The sequence below is a fragment of the Poecilia mexicana genome, unplaced genomic scaffold (assembly GCF_051168715.1).
Source record: "Poecilia mexicana isolate PSO_F unplaced genomic scaffold, ASM5116871v1 scaffold_18, whole genome shotgun sequence".
NCBI classification, from domain to species: Eukaryota; Metazoa; Chordata; class Actinopteri; order Cyprinodontiformes; family Poeciliidae; genus Poecilia; species Poecilia mexicana.
Window position 1 is genome coordinate 6,025,973 of NW_028263387.1, and position 18,730 is coordinate 6,044,702.

General features: G+C 37.9%; 1 protein-coding gene and 1 long non-coding RNA gene across 4 annotated transcripts; both read right to left on the bottom strand.

Annotated features, from left to right (window-relative positions):
• Positions 1–244: 244 nt before the first annotated feature.
• LOC148153961 (uncharacterized) lies at positions 245–5,773 on the bottom strand. 2 transcript variants are annotated; one of them, XR_015766171.1, is made up of 4 exons: positions 5,306–5,773; positions 4,148–4,289; positions 1,528–1,702; positions 245–853 (listed from the first exon to the last, which is right to left on the bottom strand). It is a non-coding gene; the product is annotated as an uncharacterized LOC148153961 (long non-coding RNA). The 2 variants fall into 2 exon arrangements; XR_015766172.1 differs by lacking the exon at positions 4,148–4,289 and having other exon boundaries at positions 5,306–5,518.
• A 736-nt stretch (positions 5,774–6,509) lies between these two features.
• Positions 6,510–18,730, bottom strand: LOC106916923 (uncharacterized). Of its 2 annotated transcripts, none has more exons than XM_014985538.2 (15): positions 18,551–18,730; positions 16,877–16,915; positions 16,577–16,804; positions 15,043–15,254; positions 14,846–14,927; positions 14,680–14,753; positions 14,506–14,590; positions 14,347–14,435; positions 12,256–12,345; positions 11,714–11,809; positions 11,525–11,628; positions 11,148–11,256; positions 10,886–11,030; positions 10,236–10,262; positions 6,510–9,390 (listed from the first exon to the last, which is right to left on the bottom strand). In XM_014985538.2, the coding sequence occupies exons 3-15, from the start codon at positions 16,773–16,775 to the stop codon at positions 8,855–8,857; spliced, it is 1,848 nt and encodes a 615-aa protein (XP_014841024.2). In that variant the 5' UTR covers positions 16,776–16,804; positions 16,877–16,915; positions 18,551–18,730; the 3' UTR covers positions 6,510–8,854. The 2 variants fall into 2 exon arrangements, with proteins under 2 accessions (XP_014841024.2, XP_014841022.2); XM_014985536.2 differs by having other exon boundaries at positions 14,506–14,593; positions 18,551–18,728.

The window sequence follows — 18,730 nt, forward strand, 5'->3', positions numbered from 1 at the left end:
CATCATGTCAAGTTGTGTTAGAAACTTTATACACAAAGTGAATATTTGAAACTTGAAATAGAATATTGTATCATGGACTTTGATGGAATTAGAAAAGGCTGATGACACATTGTTTTACTTAAAAATGAAATGGTTAATGGTTCTGCTGAGCGCACAATGTCACCAGGAAAACTAAAACCGTAAGCTAAAACAGAACAATAAAAACTACAACGGTTCTGAGAAAACATGACTGACAAAAGAAATACATCATAGATTTTATTAGCTCTGATTAAAAAGCTGAGGAAACAATTGCAGCACAGCTCTGAAAGTGTTTTCTTTTTTTGTTTTGGGTTTTTTTTTTAACAAGGAACTCCTTGAAGTAGTCTTGAAAAAACTCCATGAAGGACAAAATGAGCACAACAGGTATTGAAATACAAGAAATAATGCACTTTCTTTCACAGCTAAAAAGGCAAACCAAACCAAAGACCACAAATAGGTGAATCAAAGGCTTGAGACCAATCAAAGACAAAGTACCGTAACAAGGACACATTAAGTTTCGGCGTTGCAGATTTCAGCTCTGCGGCTCGGTCTGTTGGTTTGGCTGCTGTCGAAGTGAACAGGAAGGCAGATGTTGTCGACTTTGTCACAAGCGACCGTCACGTATCGACGTACGTGTCTTAAATTAGTGACGATGCAACCTTGAAGAGTCTGACGGACTCTGAGATCGTACAGCTGAACTGAGCGGGTGCTGGTGCACAGATTGCCGTTCTGACGCTTCCCGTTGCCGTTGCAGATCCCCACAAAATGTTGTTGGTCTCTGCGGCTCACAAAGGACTGCCTGGGTCTGTCACAGAGATTTAAATTCCTCAAGTAGCTGAGGAGAAAGAAAAAACAATCACAATCTGGTGTTTGAAATTGATTGATTTGGAAGATCATCAGGTTAAATGTTAGCTCATTTAACCTGATGAATGTTCAGTGAATGTTAAACATTGAACAAAATGTTCGGAAATGTTTTACACTTTTAATGCCTCCATTTATTTAAACGGATAGGTGTTATAAATTACTCCCCTTTTTGCTGCTGCTAATTAATCAAACTGTTGACTAATTCACAAATCAGAGAAGTACTGACATACTGGTAGCAAGTGTGCAGCCAATACAGAATGCGTGTTAAAGCAGCTGTGTCCAATATAGTTTATGTTAAAAGACCTGATTTCTAATCAGCTTCATCCATCCATTTTCTTTACACCCTTGTCCCTTAGTGGGGTCGGGAGGGTTGCTGGTGCCGATCTCCAGCTAATGTTCTGGGACAGAGGCGGGGTCACCCTGGACAGGTCGCCAGTCTGTCGCAGGGCAACACAGAGACAGACAGGACAAACAACCACACACACACACACACTCACACCTAGGGACAGTTTTAGAGAAACCAATTAACCTGACAGTCATGTTTTTGGACTGTAGGAGGAAACATCAAAGCAAATAGACTTTACATTGTATGTACAGTAATTGATTCCCCATCTGAATGGTTGGATTTATTTCTGTATAACTCACTTTTCCCATCGAGTCTTTGAATTAGTGTCAAATGCAGCCTGTAGGACGTGTTTGCGAACAAATCTGTTGAATGCGTTGTTGGAAGCTGTCCTCTGACATGGAGAAAGGCCGAGGGCTGGATTCACACCAACAACCAGGCCAAGGACAGTAATCACAAGAACAGCGTTCATCTTCTCTGAAGTAAGAAAAAAATAAAATAAAATCAATTGATAAATTGGTAAAATAATACTAAAACTCTAAAATTACACATTTTTACATTTATGAACAAATCGTGGTTTATGGGGAAAATTTTCTGCCATAATCTAAGAGCGCACATTTTCAGTCTGAAAGCAGGACTTCGTGTCTTTCTTCTCAAAACCTATATTGCTCGTACTCAAAACTTCTCCACCTGCTCAGACTTACGCCAGAAGCGACCCAATTCAGATTTTTTTGACGTCGTAATGCGACCTGTATCCCATCTTTTCATGACAGTCTGAACAACACAGTTCGGATTATTTTCTAATGTGACCCAGGGCACTTGGGTATCCGATTTAAATGTGACTTAACGTCCAAGTCCGACATGAACGACACTGATACTCGACAAATGTCTATTGTCTATTCAATAACTGTGACGTTGTGGCGGATACAATATTTCACACCCGAATGTACGCTTTTATTGTGAAGGGGGGAAGGTAAGGTATGAAGACACCAATGGTTGTCCTTCATTCCATTTTTGGTTTTGGTAGGAAAACATTGAGAATAAATCAAGACTCAAATTACATTTTCGTCTTTTTCTGCTGACTTCCACATTGGTGACCAAAATAATCTTCTGGTCACTCAACATTTTCTCTGAATAAGCCTCCATATTCTTATCTACGTTCTGCTTAAATATTTCTGCTTGTTGTTTTAGAGCAGAAAAATCTCCTTCATATTTAATTTTCAGTTCCTGGTAAGAAATTGTTGCCTGATCCAGAGCACCTTGGAGATGTTGTATTAGGAAATAAAACCCTTCTGCCATTCTCTGACTCAGTCATTTTCTGCTCTGAGTGCATCAATAAGCTCAAGGCCTTTCTTTGCTCTTTCCAGATGAGCTTCTTTCTCACGAGTCATCTAATGATGACAACCTTCGACTTGATATCTCAGTGCAGAAACATCTGTTTCATACCTCCACTTTGGTTCTTGGTATGAAACCTTAAACTGCTCCAGCTCACTGTGCAGAAGTTTATTTGTTTCCAGCAGGCAGGACATTTTCTCTTGCAGATTGTCCTTCTCCGCTAAAGTTTTCAAGGAGATTTTGGTCCTGCTTGATTTTGTCTCCATGGACCAGCTGAAAGTCGGCTTCGGATTTGGATCGAAGCTCCTCCACTGCCAATAGTTCTTTCTTCATCTCTTTGATCTGGTTGATGTACATCTCCTTGAGTTTTTTCTGCCTCTTTAGCTCAATTTTTGTGTCCTCCAGTTCTCTTTGGGTGCAGGCCAGCTTTTGGTTCTCGTTCTCTTCATTTCCAAAACAGAGCCATGTCTTTGGATCTCTCTCTCTGGACATCAGTAGCAGGAGGTCTGTTCTCTGTCAAGGGTTGCTGATATTGTCCATCTTTCCAATCACACGGCTGGGGTCTCCTCCCACCGTTGAAGTGCTGTTGCCTTTGATACAACATGTTTTTACAAAACTCTTCAAATCTGTCTTTAACAATCTCACAACTCCGAAAGCGCTTTACGTACGACTGAGTAAGACTGTCGTGACACTGTGATAAAAATGACATAATACCTGTCATGAACATGAGTAAGTCCTCATGAATATTTGTGACTGTTGTCATAAAGCGTCATTCGGTAATCATGACACTTTTAATACAAAGTCGACGTTATTCAAAATGACTGTTATGACAACTTGACAACCAAGAAATCATGATCCGACATAAATTTGTTATAAAAGTATTACTGATTAAACTTTAGCTTTAATAACATGAAGCTACATCATTTTTAAAATCATCTATTGCTGCAGCAGAAGAGCCAAACCTCTACATCTATAAAACAAGGCCGAGGAGGAGTTTGCCCAGATGGTCTAGCTGAGATGTTGATGAGTCTCTTCATGTCCTTCATGTTAGTCACTGTGACCAGGTCAGTGTGTTTCTCTCTGCAGTACTGCTGAGCTTCAGTCCAGGTCTTATTCTCACTAATTTAGTGAAACTGATAGAGCTGACAGATGATGACTTAACACTGACCTGAAACATGAAACATGTTCCTGTGTTATCAATCAATCAATCAATCAATCAATCAATCAATCAATCAATCAATCAATCAATCAATCAATCAATCAATCAATCAATCACATTTATTTGCAGAGAACAAGGCAGTTCGAAGTGCTTTACAGCATAAAAACCCAATTAAAAGTCATAAAAAGAACACCGGACAGTCAACAATTGAGAAAACCTTTGAGAACTCAGAAACTTACATCACATTTTATCATTCAATTAGGCAAATTCCAACAACACACAACTTTTTGAATTTTGAAGAGTTTGCTAAGTTTCTTTGTGACAGAAGTAACAGTACTACACTGATGAGTGTGTGTAATGTACCAGAAACCAGAGAGTCTATTTGACTCTGGGAGAGCAGAGAGACAAAGTATTGAGCTGAAACTTACATCTAGTTCTTTTTCACTGAGTTGGTTGTTTTCTTGTCGACTGCTTCCAGTCAAATGACGATGTTTGGCCAACACAGGCGACTAAAGAAATGATCGATTTGAATATTTCAACATTTGAATATTTAAACCAGAGAAAAATCCCCTGTAACGTAGAAGTAAAAGAGAGGGAAGAGACTTATATGAAATCCATACTCTCAGAGCTCCTCATATTTGCATGAACCTGTTCTGTTTCCATGTTGAACCTTATTTGTTTCCAGTTTCGTCCACACTCAGCTCTCTGTCTCCATACATCCGGGTTCCAGCGTGAGACACGTATCACACATAGTGTGTCTTTTCTTTGGACTCTGTCACACAGCATGTCAAAGACACCAGACAGAGAGGTCAAGAGGTCAAGAGGTCACTTCGTCACGGCCAGGAACTTCAGCTTCACAGTCAGGTTAATGAAAATCATAAATGTTAGAAGGACTGTATTAGTGGATTTTATCATATATATATATATATATATATATATATATATATATATATATGATATATATATATATATATATATATATATATATATATATATATATATATATATATATATATATATATATATATATATATATATTAGCAGGTGTATGAATTAGATCTTTCACACACCTGCTAGGATCAGTTGATTATAAATTTATGAAAAATAAAAACATAAAAATACATCTACAAAGTATTAAGGGTTATTTAAATAGCTTGTAAATCATAATTGAAATGTCTTTCCCTTCCACTGTTGCCCTCTGCTTGACTAATTTCACTTTTTTTGTCATATGAGTCAATAGATAGATGGAACCTGAAAGCTTTTATGAAAACTTGACTGGGACTTGTCACTGTACACGAAAACATCATTTAATTTAGTCTATACATTGCCTTTGTTGGATTTTACAATAACTAATTCTTCATGTAAAGTGGGAAAAGGTATCTAAAATTTGTGTTTGGGGGACTTTAACAGTCCCTTACACCAGTTAGTTTTTGAGGTACATTTTGAAACTTTATTTTATGTTACTAAAACTTCAGTAAACCATATAACAAGTATGCTGACCATCTATAATACAGTAAGTTAAAACACACGTTCTACTTCGTGTTTAAACTCAAAACATTTGTTGGGTGTAACGAGGTGCTGCTCACCTTCTCTGTGAATGAATCTGTGCCGTCTTAAAGTGGAGTCCTCGTCCAGAAACGTGCAAATATTGCTTCTCCTTTCTAGTTCTGCTTGGGTGGAACCACACACATCGCAGTGAACCAATTTACAGAAGTTGCACTTATAGGAAACACTTTAAGACACGTCTTGTGTGTGTCACACACACACAAGACGTGATAAAAGAGTTGTTCAACTGGCTGTTGTGTATGTGGTGTTGGGAAACAATGTGGCAACAATGTGGCAACAAGCGTCAGTTGTGTGAGAAAACACAAGTTCCTCTACTGGCTGTTAAAGTTTGGGAAATATGTTACAAAGTATATTCAAGCTATTAATATAGGCAGGGCCGGCCCAAGCCTACATGGGGCCCTAAGCGAAATGTGGTTTTGGAGCCCTCTAGTTCTGCTAACAATGTGGACTGGCTGTAATCAGCAGCCCGATCATTAAATCATTCACACACCTGCATAGAGATGCAATAATTGTTGGCAGTGCTGTTTACATTATATACATGTATAACATAGGATACATTTATTGGCCAACTGACTTATTGACCAGTTGATTTCTGGGCGCCGATTTCCTTAATTTTGGGGGATTGTGATTTACACGTGAAGCCCATCTTATTCCCTAATCTTATCTTCCTCAGCAAAGGTTTATAAATCATCCTCTGTCCTTTTCTGCTCTACAGTAAGAGCTTTGACTGACCCACCAGGTCAGGTCTGAACATTTACAGTTAACAATATTCACTCCACTGTTGCCAACAGTGACTTTCTTGCGATATTTCAGACACAAATTTTTTTTATATCAGCCAAAATCAAAATGGGCAGGTCAGGCTTTTTAAAGATCGGTAACCAGGGATCGGCCAGAAACCTGCAATCGGTGCAGCCCTACACACATATTCAAGACATTCTTTGAATAAATAAATTTCTCTTAAGCGTAACTCCAATAGCTAAAAATTTAATTTACACCAGGTGAGTCTTTCTCCCCTGAGAATGTGGACCGGTACCGGTACTGGACTGATTCTGAGCCTTCAAATGATTTTAACAGAAGTTTCATAAAACTTAGAAAAATAATGTTTGTTTTAACCACAAAATGATTATGCTCAGCAGCAAGCAACATATCCCCAACTACAGCATAGAGCAGCTCATCGATGTAGCAGCTATGTAGCCTGACGTAAAAACATTTTGCTAGACAATGTCAAACATTGAGAAGTTTTAATTATCAAACGTTATCAAACACGGCGTTTTGAAGCCAAAAATACCTCAGAAATATACAGAGCCAAGCAGGAGAATCAAGTCATTTAAAGTTAAAACTCAGTTACACACAAACACAAAGACCCTAGCATAAATATTAGTTTATGCGGCATAATTGAATACTGTAAGCCTTTCTTACAGGTTGTTTGTCAGTTCTTTGTTTGTTTTTTTTAAATGTATGTACTTCTTGTTTTTTTGTGATTTATATTTATTAGACCTGAATAATAGTCAATGAAAGTTTCACTAAACAGATTAATTACATTATTTATTTAAATTAAAAAATCATCCAAAATATACCTTCTCTTTTATTATAACAATTTTACAGTTGAAGAAAAACTTACTTTTTTTGTTTTTGCTGAATTTGCATTTCTTTGAGCAATGAAGTTTTATTGTCACATCCACCATTATATCTGATCAACAGAAAGCCAAAACCCAACATGTTATCAACGAATGGGTGACCAAAATTGTAGGAAAAACAAGGAAAAAGTGAATTGAATAATATTCTGCAACATAGGCAATCAAAAAAAGTAACAAAGCAAAGCATTTTTAATTGATTTTAAAATACAAACAGTGCATTTATATTGTTTTCCCTTTTATCTACATCACAGTCATATTCCACAACCTTAAATAAGATTACAAGAAACAATTCCCAAGTATAGTCTTCATCTTTAAAAAAACAAAAATCAGATTAAGACATTCATACATTCATATTGTTTCAAGTATTCAAGTTAAGATGTTGCATATTTCTTAAGTTGCTGTTGAAATGTTTTTGGCAATAATGAAGTGTCAGTTTTGGAAAAAAACAAACAACAAAGGTCTGTTAAAATAAGTAGCCAGCTGTCCCTCTCATAGTTGGGTTTCTCAACGCAAAATGCCTCTTTGGTGTTCTGCTTTTTCTAAAGTTAGAGATTACAAGGGCATTAAACAAGATAATATCAGCTGGCTAATTAGCTTAGCTATCTGCTTAGGTAGCTAGTCTCACAAGACAAAAAGTGGGATTTTTGACTCTGTATTCTGACGCGAACGCAGCTCCTGAGCTGCGTTCGCAAACTGTCGACAGCAATCGACAGTCTACATTTTCACTGTCTCACAACTCACGAGAGTCAAAATCTGTCGAATGCGGAATCCCAGGAGGGGAGAGTGGAGGTGCGGGCGGGCGGGAGTTGTTAACGACTCTACTTAGCATACAAATAGCCTAGCATAATGCAAAGGCGCTTCAGCAGATCCACGTGGATTCTCAGTCATTGACTGAAAAACAATGACATCAGAGTTCATCATTGACGTGATTGGTTGGTTGATGTGCGCTTATGTCTTTATAAATAAACCCCGCCCCAATCATTAATATTTTTAATGCTGCATTTTAAAAAATCTATATAAAAAATAAATGCTGTATTAAAATATATTCATTTGATATTGCTTATATGCAACATGTTCATATATGAGGAACATAAATGAGGCACAGAAGTTTTTTTTCTTTATTTCATTTTTTTTTTTTTTACTGTTTGCACACAAAATAAGACATAAATGCTTGTCCATTTCTGGATTATCTGGCAGTGTTTTTTTGTAATATTTTTTGTAATATTCCTATTTCATCTGTAGTTTTTTTTATTTTTTATTTCCAACTTTAACTTTTACAAGGTGCTACTTCACCTTCCTCACCATTACTAACCGTTTTTGATGAGTGGACATATTTGAATCCAAGAAAATGGGTCTTGATTGTATCTTGGAGAGAAATGTTTAGTAGCCATCTACTAGTTGTGTAAGTTGTTTAGTAGGTGCTTTAAGCAACCAGAGAAAACTTAAGTCAGTCTGGCACTTTCAAAGGAATTCAATCTTACATTTCGCCTTATATAATAATTACAGAAGGGGAAATGTTGACTTGATGCCAGTAATCGACCTTCACCTAGTCTTTGTTGAACCTTGTTTGCCACAGTTGGGGGTTTTAAAATTGTTCCAGTCTGGTTTGACTACAGAGATGTTCGGTCAGTAATTACGTTCTTGTAGCCGTTTCCTGACATATAAAGATCAACACACATCTGCCTTACTTGAATTGCATGTTTCAAATTTTGAAGAGTGGCTGAGCCACTGAGCATAACATGATTTTTACAATCTGGTGAAACAGGATGTCATGGATATTTATTTGAAAAAATAGACTTGTAGATCAACTTTAAAAAAATAAAGAATATATTAAAATTGTTACCACATGTGTGACACCAGTGATTATTATGTGGTATTTTTCGAAAGGTTTTTATGGTGAGAATATCTACAACTCAAGATAATGGCATGCTTTTAGACAACAGATATAATCAGTGGATCAACATTTGTATCATTCATTTTCGGATGCGGACTGAAATAAGGTAAAATGTCGTCATTGAACAGACACTCGGTGAACGAGAACATGTGCGACTTGTTCATCACATCATAAAACGACACGACGCCTTCCTCATAGTCAACGAACACTCCGACTTTTTGGGGTTTCTCGCTCAGCGGGAGGCTTGTGGGGGGAACCGTCAGGGCTGCGTACTTCCTGTCTTTGAAATGCACGGCCACCCAATAACCGTTGTCTGTGTTGACCTTGAGCAGCCCTTTGCGGTTTGCGCTCCGCCGTGCCACACCTAGATCCCAGCCACTTTTGTTTTTCACCTCTACTTCCCAGTACGCCCTGCCGCGGTTCAGGCGATTGATCCCGAGGACGCTGCCAAAGGTGTCGAACCTCTCCGGATCGTCAGGAGCTTTTGGCTTCTCTCCTCCGTCTCTCACTCTCTTACCGTCGTTGGACAGGACGAGGCAATGGTGGGCCGTGGCTGAGTCCAGCTTTACATCCACTGTGGTCAGACAGAAAACAGTGGGAGAATTAAGGGTTTGACAAGAGTCACGATGTGTTTAAGAACCAAAATAAGACAAGGATGGGAGAAGCATGATGAAAAGATTGTAAAGGTAAAGGGGGGTCAAGAAACGACTAGATTGGCAACAAGAGCAATGGGAACAGACTGAGAAATAACAGAACATGCTTAGTACTTGAACGCTTTAAAGTTGAGCTGATTAGCTCAATGTGCCAAAGACGTGAAGGGAATATGACTGAAAAACTGATGGAGTCTGAATAATAGATACAGAACGAAGAAAACACACGTAGGGCAGGGAATGAGGCCTGAATTTGGTTTTCACTTTTCTCTGATTTTCTCTTCACCAAATCACGTGTAGCTTATGATATAGCCATTAAATTTCCACACTGGGTCAGGTTGCCTTAGATAATCTTTTTCTTCTTGTAAATGTGCATACTTCTGAAAAATTAGCACATTAGAAAAATGTGATTTAGCATCTTTCTAACTTTGAAAATGGCATATGTTGTGTCGTTGATAGATGGTGGATATCAACATGACTAAATTTAGTGCTTTAGGATTAGTTTCAGCTACTTCCCACGTTATCATAGGATGTTAGTGGAGCTAATGTATATGAATAGTGTTTCAGTGTTAGCACAGCTAACTTCTTGTCAGCAGTGCCCACCACTGAGCAAGCATTTTCATGAAAATTGCATTTGCTATGTTCGTCTTTGTTTGATGCTCAACAATAAATTTTTAATTGAGACAAGAGCAAAAACAGAAGAAATCCAAAAGTACATTATTGAAGCAGAGTATGTTACAATTTACATATACGTTTTGGGTATACACACCTGCGAAGGTTGTAATCCGTTTGAGCTCTGTGGAAAAGGAACAAAATGTGGGTAAAACAACAACAACAAAAAAGAAAAAACATATTGTGGGTTTATTCAGATCAGCTCTGTTTAGTGAGCTATAATGAAACCGAACTCCGGCAAATAAGTTTGGTTCACACCTCTCTAAGCAAATGTCCAGTTTGTTTAGAGAGGTGTGAATGTGTAATCAAACGCTGCTGCTAACCAAGAAAACAAAGTCTGACGTGGTTCCAATGCACATATGAGTGCTAAGCGGATGATAGCACAAGGCATTCTAGTTACAGCCAATAGAAACGCGGAAGTATCGTGCTAGTGGTTTTTTCCAAACAGCAAAAGAGAAATCCTACAACCACTAAAATCAGGTCCATTTTTGTTTGCATTTCGTGAAAAAGGAAATTGCGTCCAGTGTCTTCTTCAGAGGTTTTCATGTAATTTCCTTCAGTAGTTCTTGGAGCAGTGTGTAATTTAGCAGGTTTTTCAAAGGGTTCGATTGGTTTGACACAATGCGGTGTGAAAGAGAACCGCACCAGTTGGAAATGTAACAAATGCTGTTTTTACACCTGATACTCTGGTAGACTTGCTTGGACTGACGACCAAAATGGCGTCATTTTAGAAAAACAAAGATTTACCGAGGGAAGAGAGGTTTTCCAGACGCCACTGGATGTCTTTCATCATGGTAGATGTTGTTGCTTTCAGGGTACCAAAGGAGAAGGAAGTGTCGACTTTTAGATCTTTAATCTCCTTGGAGCCATCCAGGTTTGAAGGTGGAAAGGCCTGTGTGTTGCAAAGGAGGGAGTAAAGAAGGAGGAGAGTTAAAGAAACAGAAACTTTTTTTCTTGTTTTGCTAAAATTATATTTAAAAAAGGGCGTGAAGGTGGAGGGACCCCTCACCTGCAAGTCTTGGCTTCTGTCCAGTTTATCAATGGAGTCTCTGAGTCTATCAATTTCTCCTTGCAGCTTCTGCAGGAGATTCTGTTCGTCTCTTTTTACCTTTCGCCTCCTAAGAACAGAACACACAAGGCTTTTAGTTTGAGTAAAACTCCATTAACTCGCTGTCATTTCAAGTATGCACAACATTTAATCAAATCCCCATATCGTTAGTTTGTACGCATTTCAGTGGCAAAGGAAGACACGATGGCTTAGGAAAATAAAGCTCCAGCATCGTAGCATGTGTTGTTAGATATGTCCACTTACACGTCACAATGGGAAACTTTGTAAAGCATTTATAAGGATGTTTTAAAACTGTTACTGAGATCAACATGGCTGACCTCTTCTCGATTGGCTCGAGAGCTTTCTTCCGAGCGTCTTCCACAACTTTCATCACCTCTGAGAAGACGCTGTGTATCTGCATCCATTCATCATCCAAACTGCCCTGAAAACAGGGATGGGAATATCCAGTAGGTATATCTGATAAATCCAAAATCAGGACCAACATGGCGGCAGCGTCTGCAGCTCACCTTGCAGCTTTTCACGGCTGATCTGACTTCAGTCATCTTCTGCTCTCGGATGTGAATTTTCTGCTGTAACAGGACCTTCATCCTGTCTTGCTGTGCCTTGACAGAAGGTGAAAGTAGGATGTAGAAATTTATTAAGGGCTTAGTATGATAGAAACGGGGGAGATTCACAAAGCAGTGCAAACTACTCTACCATGTGAAATGGGTTTGCTCCTGCTTTACAAAGCAGTTTGCACTAAACACATTTGTGAAATTTTCTGCAGTCATTTCCTGCTAATTGTAACCAAAATGAGTACAAATATTCCTATTTCATCTACAATTTGCATGCTAAATATGAATTCCATCTTTTAAGTAAAATCTACAGTTTTAAGAAAAATATATTCTGGCACCTCTGGGCACCATGGACATGTTGTCTTATTTAGAGGGACTTGATGTATCTCATCGAGAGCTGATCTTACTGTGACCAAAATTGCTTTAAAATTCCAACTAAGTAAAATCTGGAAACGAAAGCTTGGGTCACAGATATCATAGTAAAAATGTTTTACCTGCAGCAGCCTTTCAGCTCCTCTTTCTGTCTTCTTTACAGTAACTGCATCCTTATGTGTGTTTGTTTCAATTTCTGAGTCTGAGTCTGCCTGTAGAAGGGAAAAAAGGCCAACATAAAACAATTAAAACAACATAAAACAATTTAAAATAAAAAATCTGATGTTTATTGATTATTGAAAGGACAGAATTACAGTAAAAAAAACAAAAAAACAATAGCCCATATTGTAAGTAAAAATTCAGAGGTTTACAGATGTGACCAGCTCTGTCGACCTTTACATCAACACACTTTATGAAAATCTAGAGGCGAAGTTTTAACTTTTACTTTCTAGAAGTGCACATTTTTTTCCGTCTTTCAGATGTAATGTAATGTCTGTCACATTTCTTATAATAATTTTCACTGTGTTTGTAAAACACTGCGTTTCCTTGATGGCTGCTGTGCCATTTTCTCTCTTGCTCTCGGTGAAGGTGGACGCTTTTTTCCTCTGCTCCCTCCCTGCCCTTGTCTGCCCTGCTTGCTCTGTTTTTGTCCTGTCTTTTTCTATATTTTTGGAGCCTTTCTTTGCACATCATCCAAATCTACAAATTATGGATCTGGTCAACTGATCTCTCGATGCAATTGATCAAATTTTCGAAGAGAAGTCTGGGCACAGGAGAGCCCTCTTGTCCTGCGGGGACACACCCGGCGGGATTCATCCTGGATTTATTCATGATAACAGGATCTCTGCTGTTTGGAGCTTGTGGATTCCTGGATTATCAGCAAATTTGTGACGGACTTGGCCGATCTAGCAAACACTCAGACTGTTGGTGTGGACACAGATGAGGACTCTAAAACTCACTAACGAGTTGGAATCGATCTTGGAGAAGCTGCTAGTTTCGGTTCAGTGGAACAACCAAACTAATTTGGATAATTGGGAACTGAGATGTATCGGAGAGACTTAAGGGAAGATTGAAATTTATAATTTTCCCAACCTAAGAGATTCTGTTTCTGAATTGGCTTTCCCATGTCGCCTTGGAAGGGCTCCATATTTCCAATCTCCTTGAAGATATGTAAACATAACGCTCTTTCCCACCTCACCCCCTCCTGTTTCCATGGAGCTGTGGAGCTGAACGCTCCCAAGGACGTTCCTCGATAACAACACCTCTATCGGACTTGCCAGGAGCCTCAGCCACCTGGTTTCATGGCCCTTTAACGTCACCACCTTCACTCATGTCTCTGTTTTGCCCATTGTTTTGTCTGAATGTTGCCATTTGCCCTAATGTGTCCTTTCCTCTTTTTTGTTTTAGTTTGTTAGAAACGGTGGAGTACTCACTATTTAACCCAGAAAATGATTATTTTAGTTTATCAGCAATATTAGAAATTGTGGAGTACGCACTATTTAGTTCAATATTATACAGCCCAGAAATGGAATCAGAATTAGAATTAGAATAACTATGAACTTAGAATCCAGAAATCCTTAACAGGAACATCACTGCTTAGTTTATATTACTTTTAACCCATAAAAGGATTTAGTTATCTTTCTTCTTTTTGTCTTTCCTATGATTTGTTATTTTTGTTTGTATTTCCTTTTAATTTAATAAAGCACTTTGAATTGCCTTGTTGCTGAAAATGTGCTATATAAATAAAATTGCCTTACCTTACCTTCTATTCACTCATATTATTCGGACACCTTAAATATAATCTGGTGCAAAAGTCCAGCTGTTCTGAGTTTCATGGGACCAAATAAAACACATTTTTCTATTTTTATTTGCAAAAAATGTCAGCAAACCTTCCGTCCTTTTTCTTCCCCTTCATTGTGGTCAGGATTGAGCTACAAATGGGTGAAGGACAGCACCATCTAGTGGTGGTAATACGGCGTAGATTTTGGGTCATTCTATATTAGGACCCAAAATAAGGGCCATTACCTCAGTAGGCTTAGGTTATTTTATGGTTAGAAGGCATCATGTCAAAGAAACAGCTTTAAAATTTGAATGCAAAGGTATTTTATGTTTTGATGGTTTTGTTGGTCATTATATTTTAGGAGAAGTACACCACATTCAGAATCATTATGACTTCAAACATTACTCTTAACTTCATAGGAAAGTTACTGTACCATAAGACAAGCAGAAGAAAAGTCAAGCCTTCTGCAGGCGTTGTCCGAGGATAGAAAACCATGACGGAAAGGTTGTGGAGTCTGAAAAACTACAAAGGACAAACATTACTCACACCAAATGTCGCTAAACATATTTAACATGGTGTTTATGAAACTTACTTGATGAGTCGGACTCTGTTAGCAGGATGCGTGATGATGGAGAGCTCATCAGATCTGTTGACAGTGATGATGCATCTGTCTCTGTCTGCTGAAAAAAAAGTATTCAGAATACATTTTTAAGGACACAGTTTCACCCAGAAAATCCAAAACACTTAAACTGAAAACTTCCTGTACCTGGGAGCCAAATGGAATTGTGGTAGTATTCAAGGTTGGAACCATTTGTTGAGAATCCTGCTCAGTTTTGACCACTGTAGGAGGAGAAAGACCGTTGGCCAGTATTAATTAAAGCAGCTTATTTCATTTTCCATCTGGTGACATTATGATCGTGCCAGTCCTCTACCTCGTTGGTTCATGTCCTGTGTTAGTTTTTGAGTGAGCCCATAATTCAGTTGGGTGGGGAGGTTTGGAGATATGAACAGTTTCTGTCAGAGAGAAGTAAAATATGTTTTAGCTTCTTAACTCCCACATTTACCAGTCAATGATTGGTTGAATTCATTCACATGTTTGTGTGTCAATAGTATCTGGATTTAATTATACCTCCTCCTTTACTGGAGTGTTCAGAATTGACCAGTTGTCCATTTGATAAGGTTGCTCCAACATGTTGCTCCGGAAGTTCTGGTTACTCTCTGGGATCCTTAGTCCTTTTGGTGTGCATCCCATCATCCCCTGGTGAGTTCTCAGTCCATGGTAAGTGGTTACTTTGGACCAGCCACAGTGGCAAACCTGCAGCTCCTCAAATCCTGAAGAGTCTTATCGAGACACAACAAAAATAATAATCTCTTTTAATAAACAAAGCGTTAGTTAATGAAAATCTTTTCAGCAAACAAATCAAGATTTTGCAAATTTCCTCAGACCTTGAGAAGATACAGCAGAAAATAACTTTTGGACGTGGACAATGATTAGTTGATTTGTTGACATGAAATGTTAAAAGTGTCCAGGACAGCACCCCCAAAATTTCTGACACACTTCAGGACCCGATGGAGACAGTTTGTTCCCCATTATCTAATAGCAAGCTAAGTACCGACTGTCCTGATTGACATCGTAGCTGTGTGCCAAATCTGTTTCTTTTGGTTGAGACACAATAAGATCAAAGGAATATGATGGATCATTTTATGTGCATGAAGTCTCGTCTCAAAACAGAGCAGTGGACTTTTGAGCCATGGGGATTTTCTTCACACGTTGCCTATCTAATTTTCTTTTACATTTTGGCAGGTCGAGTTAAGCTGTCATGTTCCAATAGAGTTCCATTCCCCTGACGAGGTACGCAATGATGGTTGATAATGTATTAGCAGTAGAAAACTATTGAAAATGATGACTCTGAAATGATAATCTGATTCTACACCTAACCAAAAGTCTGGCCTTGTTTCTTCGTTCTTCTTTAAGATCTAGAATACCAAAAACTGGGATGAGTTTTTCTTGGCGAAACAGACATATCTTTGATTTTTGCAAAACACAAAGTGTGTTAATTTTACTATAAACACAGATTAGTTGCAGTTAAACCCAAAATTATCCATATCCCAGCTCTAGGCATGTGGATTTAATATTTTCATTCAACCACAAATTTGTTTCTTAATGGACAGGAAATAAAAGTTAATAGAAATAGTAAAATAAAGTTTGGGTTTTGACAAATCGAAATATATTTACATGCTTTTCAAATAAAAATGAAATTCAATGTTAAAAATAATTTCCAACCTCAATAATCAATGAATAAATCTTTATTGACAATACAGCAGTCAAACCCTTTTTATAACTGCTGACAAGCGTTACTCCTGTGCTTTGACTATTTTAGTAAGTTCCAAAACTTTTATTTCAAAGCCCTCCAAGCCAAAACCCCAATCTTTTGCTGGGCTGTGGTTGTTACACTACAACATTTTAAAAAATATATATGTTCTTCTGAGGAACTATTGGTCTTCATTTAAAACTTCCAAAAATTACCACAATCAAGTACAAAAAGTGTGCCTGTGCAAGCTTAAGCAGATAAAATGATCATTGCTAAATTATGGAAATAGTAACAGATTATTGAACAAGTTGAACATGAAGAACTGTTTCAGCTCTAAAATAAAACGCTCACCAAACTTCATAGGAGTCTTGAAGATATCGACTGAAGTGATTAGTCTTGGTTGGATATAACTTCGTGGAAAGTAGCTAACTAGTTTGTTCTCCGGGATGTGCATTCCCTTCGGGGTGCATCCCATTTTCCCCTGGTGAGTTCTCAGGCCCTGGTAGGTGGTACATTTGGACCAGCCGCAGTGGCAAACCTGGAGACTCATGTCTGACAGGGTGTGATCTGAGGTCTAGCCTGAGTGAAACAGAAATAACATCAGTTCTTTTCAGTCACTTGTGAGACCAGCTGCACCGAACCATTATTTACCTTCTCTGTTGGGTCTGTGGATCGTCTTTCCTGAAGTTCCTGTTAAAGAACAATGAGTAAATATATTATTAAATATAATTTTCTTTAAAAGAGCATTTTATTATTTCAATTCATTCTTTTGTAACTGAATTATTTCATGGAACATTTAATTATTTGCATATTTCATAATTTCATAACATTTAATTATTTATTGATGTAATTAATTTTATGATGCACTTGACATTAATGGGAGATTAATAGGAGATTTACACATATGTATTTTAAGGTATATTTATTTAATTTTGCTTTTTGCTGCCTCTCACCCTCCATATAAAAACGCGTGATTTGTCTCCCTCTGGTGGTACTGATTGTGTTGTACAGCTCGGAGCCTTAGACTAAAACTTGTTGCAGATAGTGCTCATTTAAACACAAACTGTAAGAATAAAAAACTACTTTAAAGAAATACTAAAAGACAATGTATGAGTATACTAAACCTTATAAAGATCATTGAGGTGAAGTAGAGTGTAGAATCAGACAAATCTGTATCTTTTACTTTGTAGCACTTTGAAATTTGCTTATCAAATATAAATGAATTTATTTACATCTACAAATAATTCATTAATAGAATTTTGTATTATTATTATTATTATTATTATTATTATTATTATTATTATTATTATTATTATAAAGATACAAACTGAAATTTTTCGTATGTTGGGTAACCCGGATCACAACTTTACAAAACATTTCAAAGGAACACATGTAGAACATTTTCTCATGGCTAATATTTGAGCTTGCATAATGAACTGGATCATCATTATGAAAAGATAAACCGCTTTCAGCTGCTCCATGTTTATCAAGGGCCTGAACCACACAGGTGTTTGCATAGCCAGATAAATAAATAGGCCACCCAACTGCTGGATACATTTCACTGAACATGCCGGCTCTGTCCAGATGAGGGCGCTGATTCATTCACATTTTGCCACGGATGTTTTCATTTCATGTGGGCTGTCATTGGTGGCCCATTTCCTTCCAAAATCGTCGTGATACAGTTTATTATTTAACAGTAACAGGTGCATGCGTCTGCACGCCGCACTTTTCAGATTTTAGTGTGTGAAATGTTTTGAAAATGATGTACAATTTTCCTTCCACGGAGAGTCCTGCAAAGTTATAACTTGGGGGAATAAAAGAAACATTAAATAAACAGAGACTCGATAGCCGAAACGGTCAGTCCAGTTAACACGAAGCACATAATCACACCCTGGCTGGACTTTGAAACGGCCACAGAGATTTATTGTTTCTGTTTTCTGCATCTGATTTGTTTAAGTCGGAAAGCAGAAACTGTGCTACTGACGTTTCCCAAGCTGCAGACACGCCTCACTTGCTAAATTGGAGTTTTGTTTTCCACCTAAGAACAAAGACACATTTTACCCCGCTTCTTTTTTCTTCTTTTGCAGTCATATTTCTTTTCTTCCCTCTGAAAGCATGACAACACTGCTGAAACTTTTCCTTTACTACTACGCAGGATGTTATCATCATTTAAACATTTGCGATTTTTGTAGTTATTTTATTTTTACTCTTCGCTGCCTGGAAAGTATTCTTAAAGTTTGACCAGCATAATGCTAAACGACTAACTTACATTTTGTTCACTCTGACAGACTTCAGTGAAAGCCAGTTGGAAGTGCAGACACGTACCTGACGCTGCCTCACGTCGCTGCGCCTCCGTCTGATCTGATGGTCAGTCCTCCTCTCTCTGCCTCTCCTCTCCTGCTTTGACTGCTGAAAGCTTTCGGTTTCATTTCAGCCAAAAGAGAGCCGGAAATATCAGAAAGGTATAGGCAGCATCTGTTGTTTTTACAAGGCTGTTCGGATGTT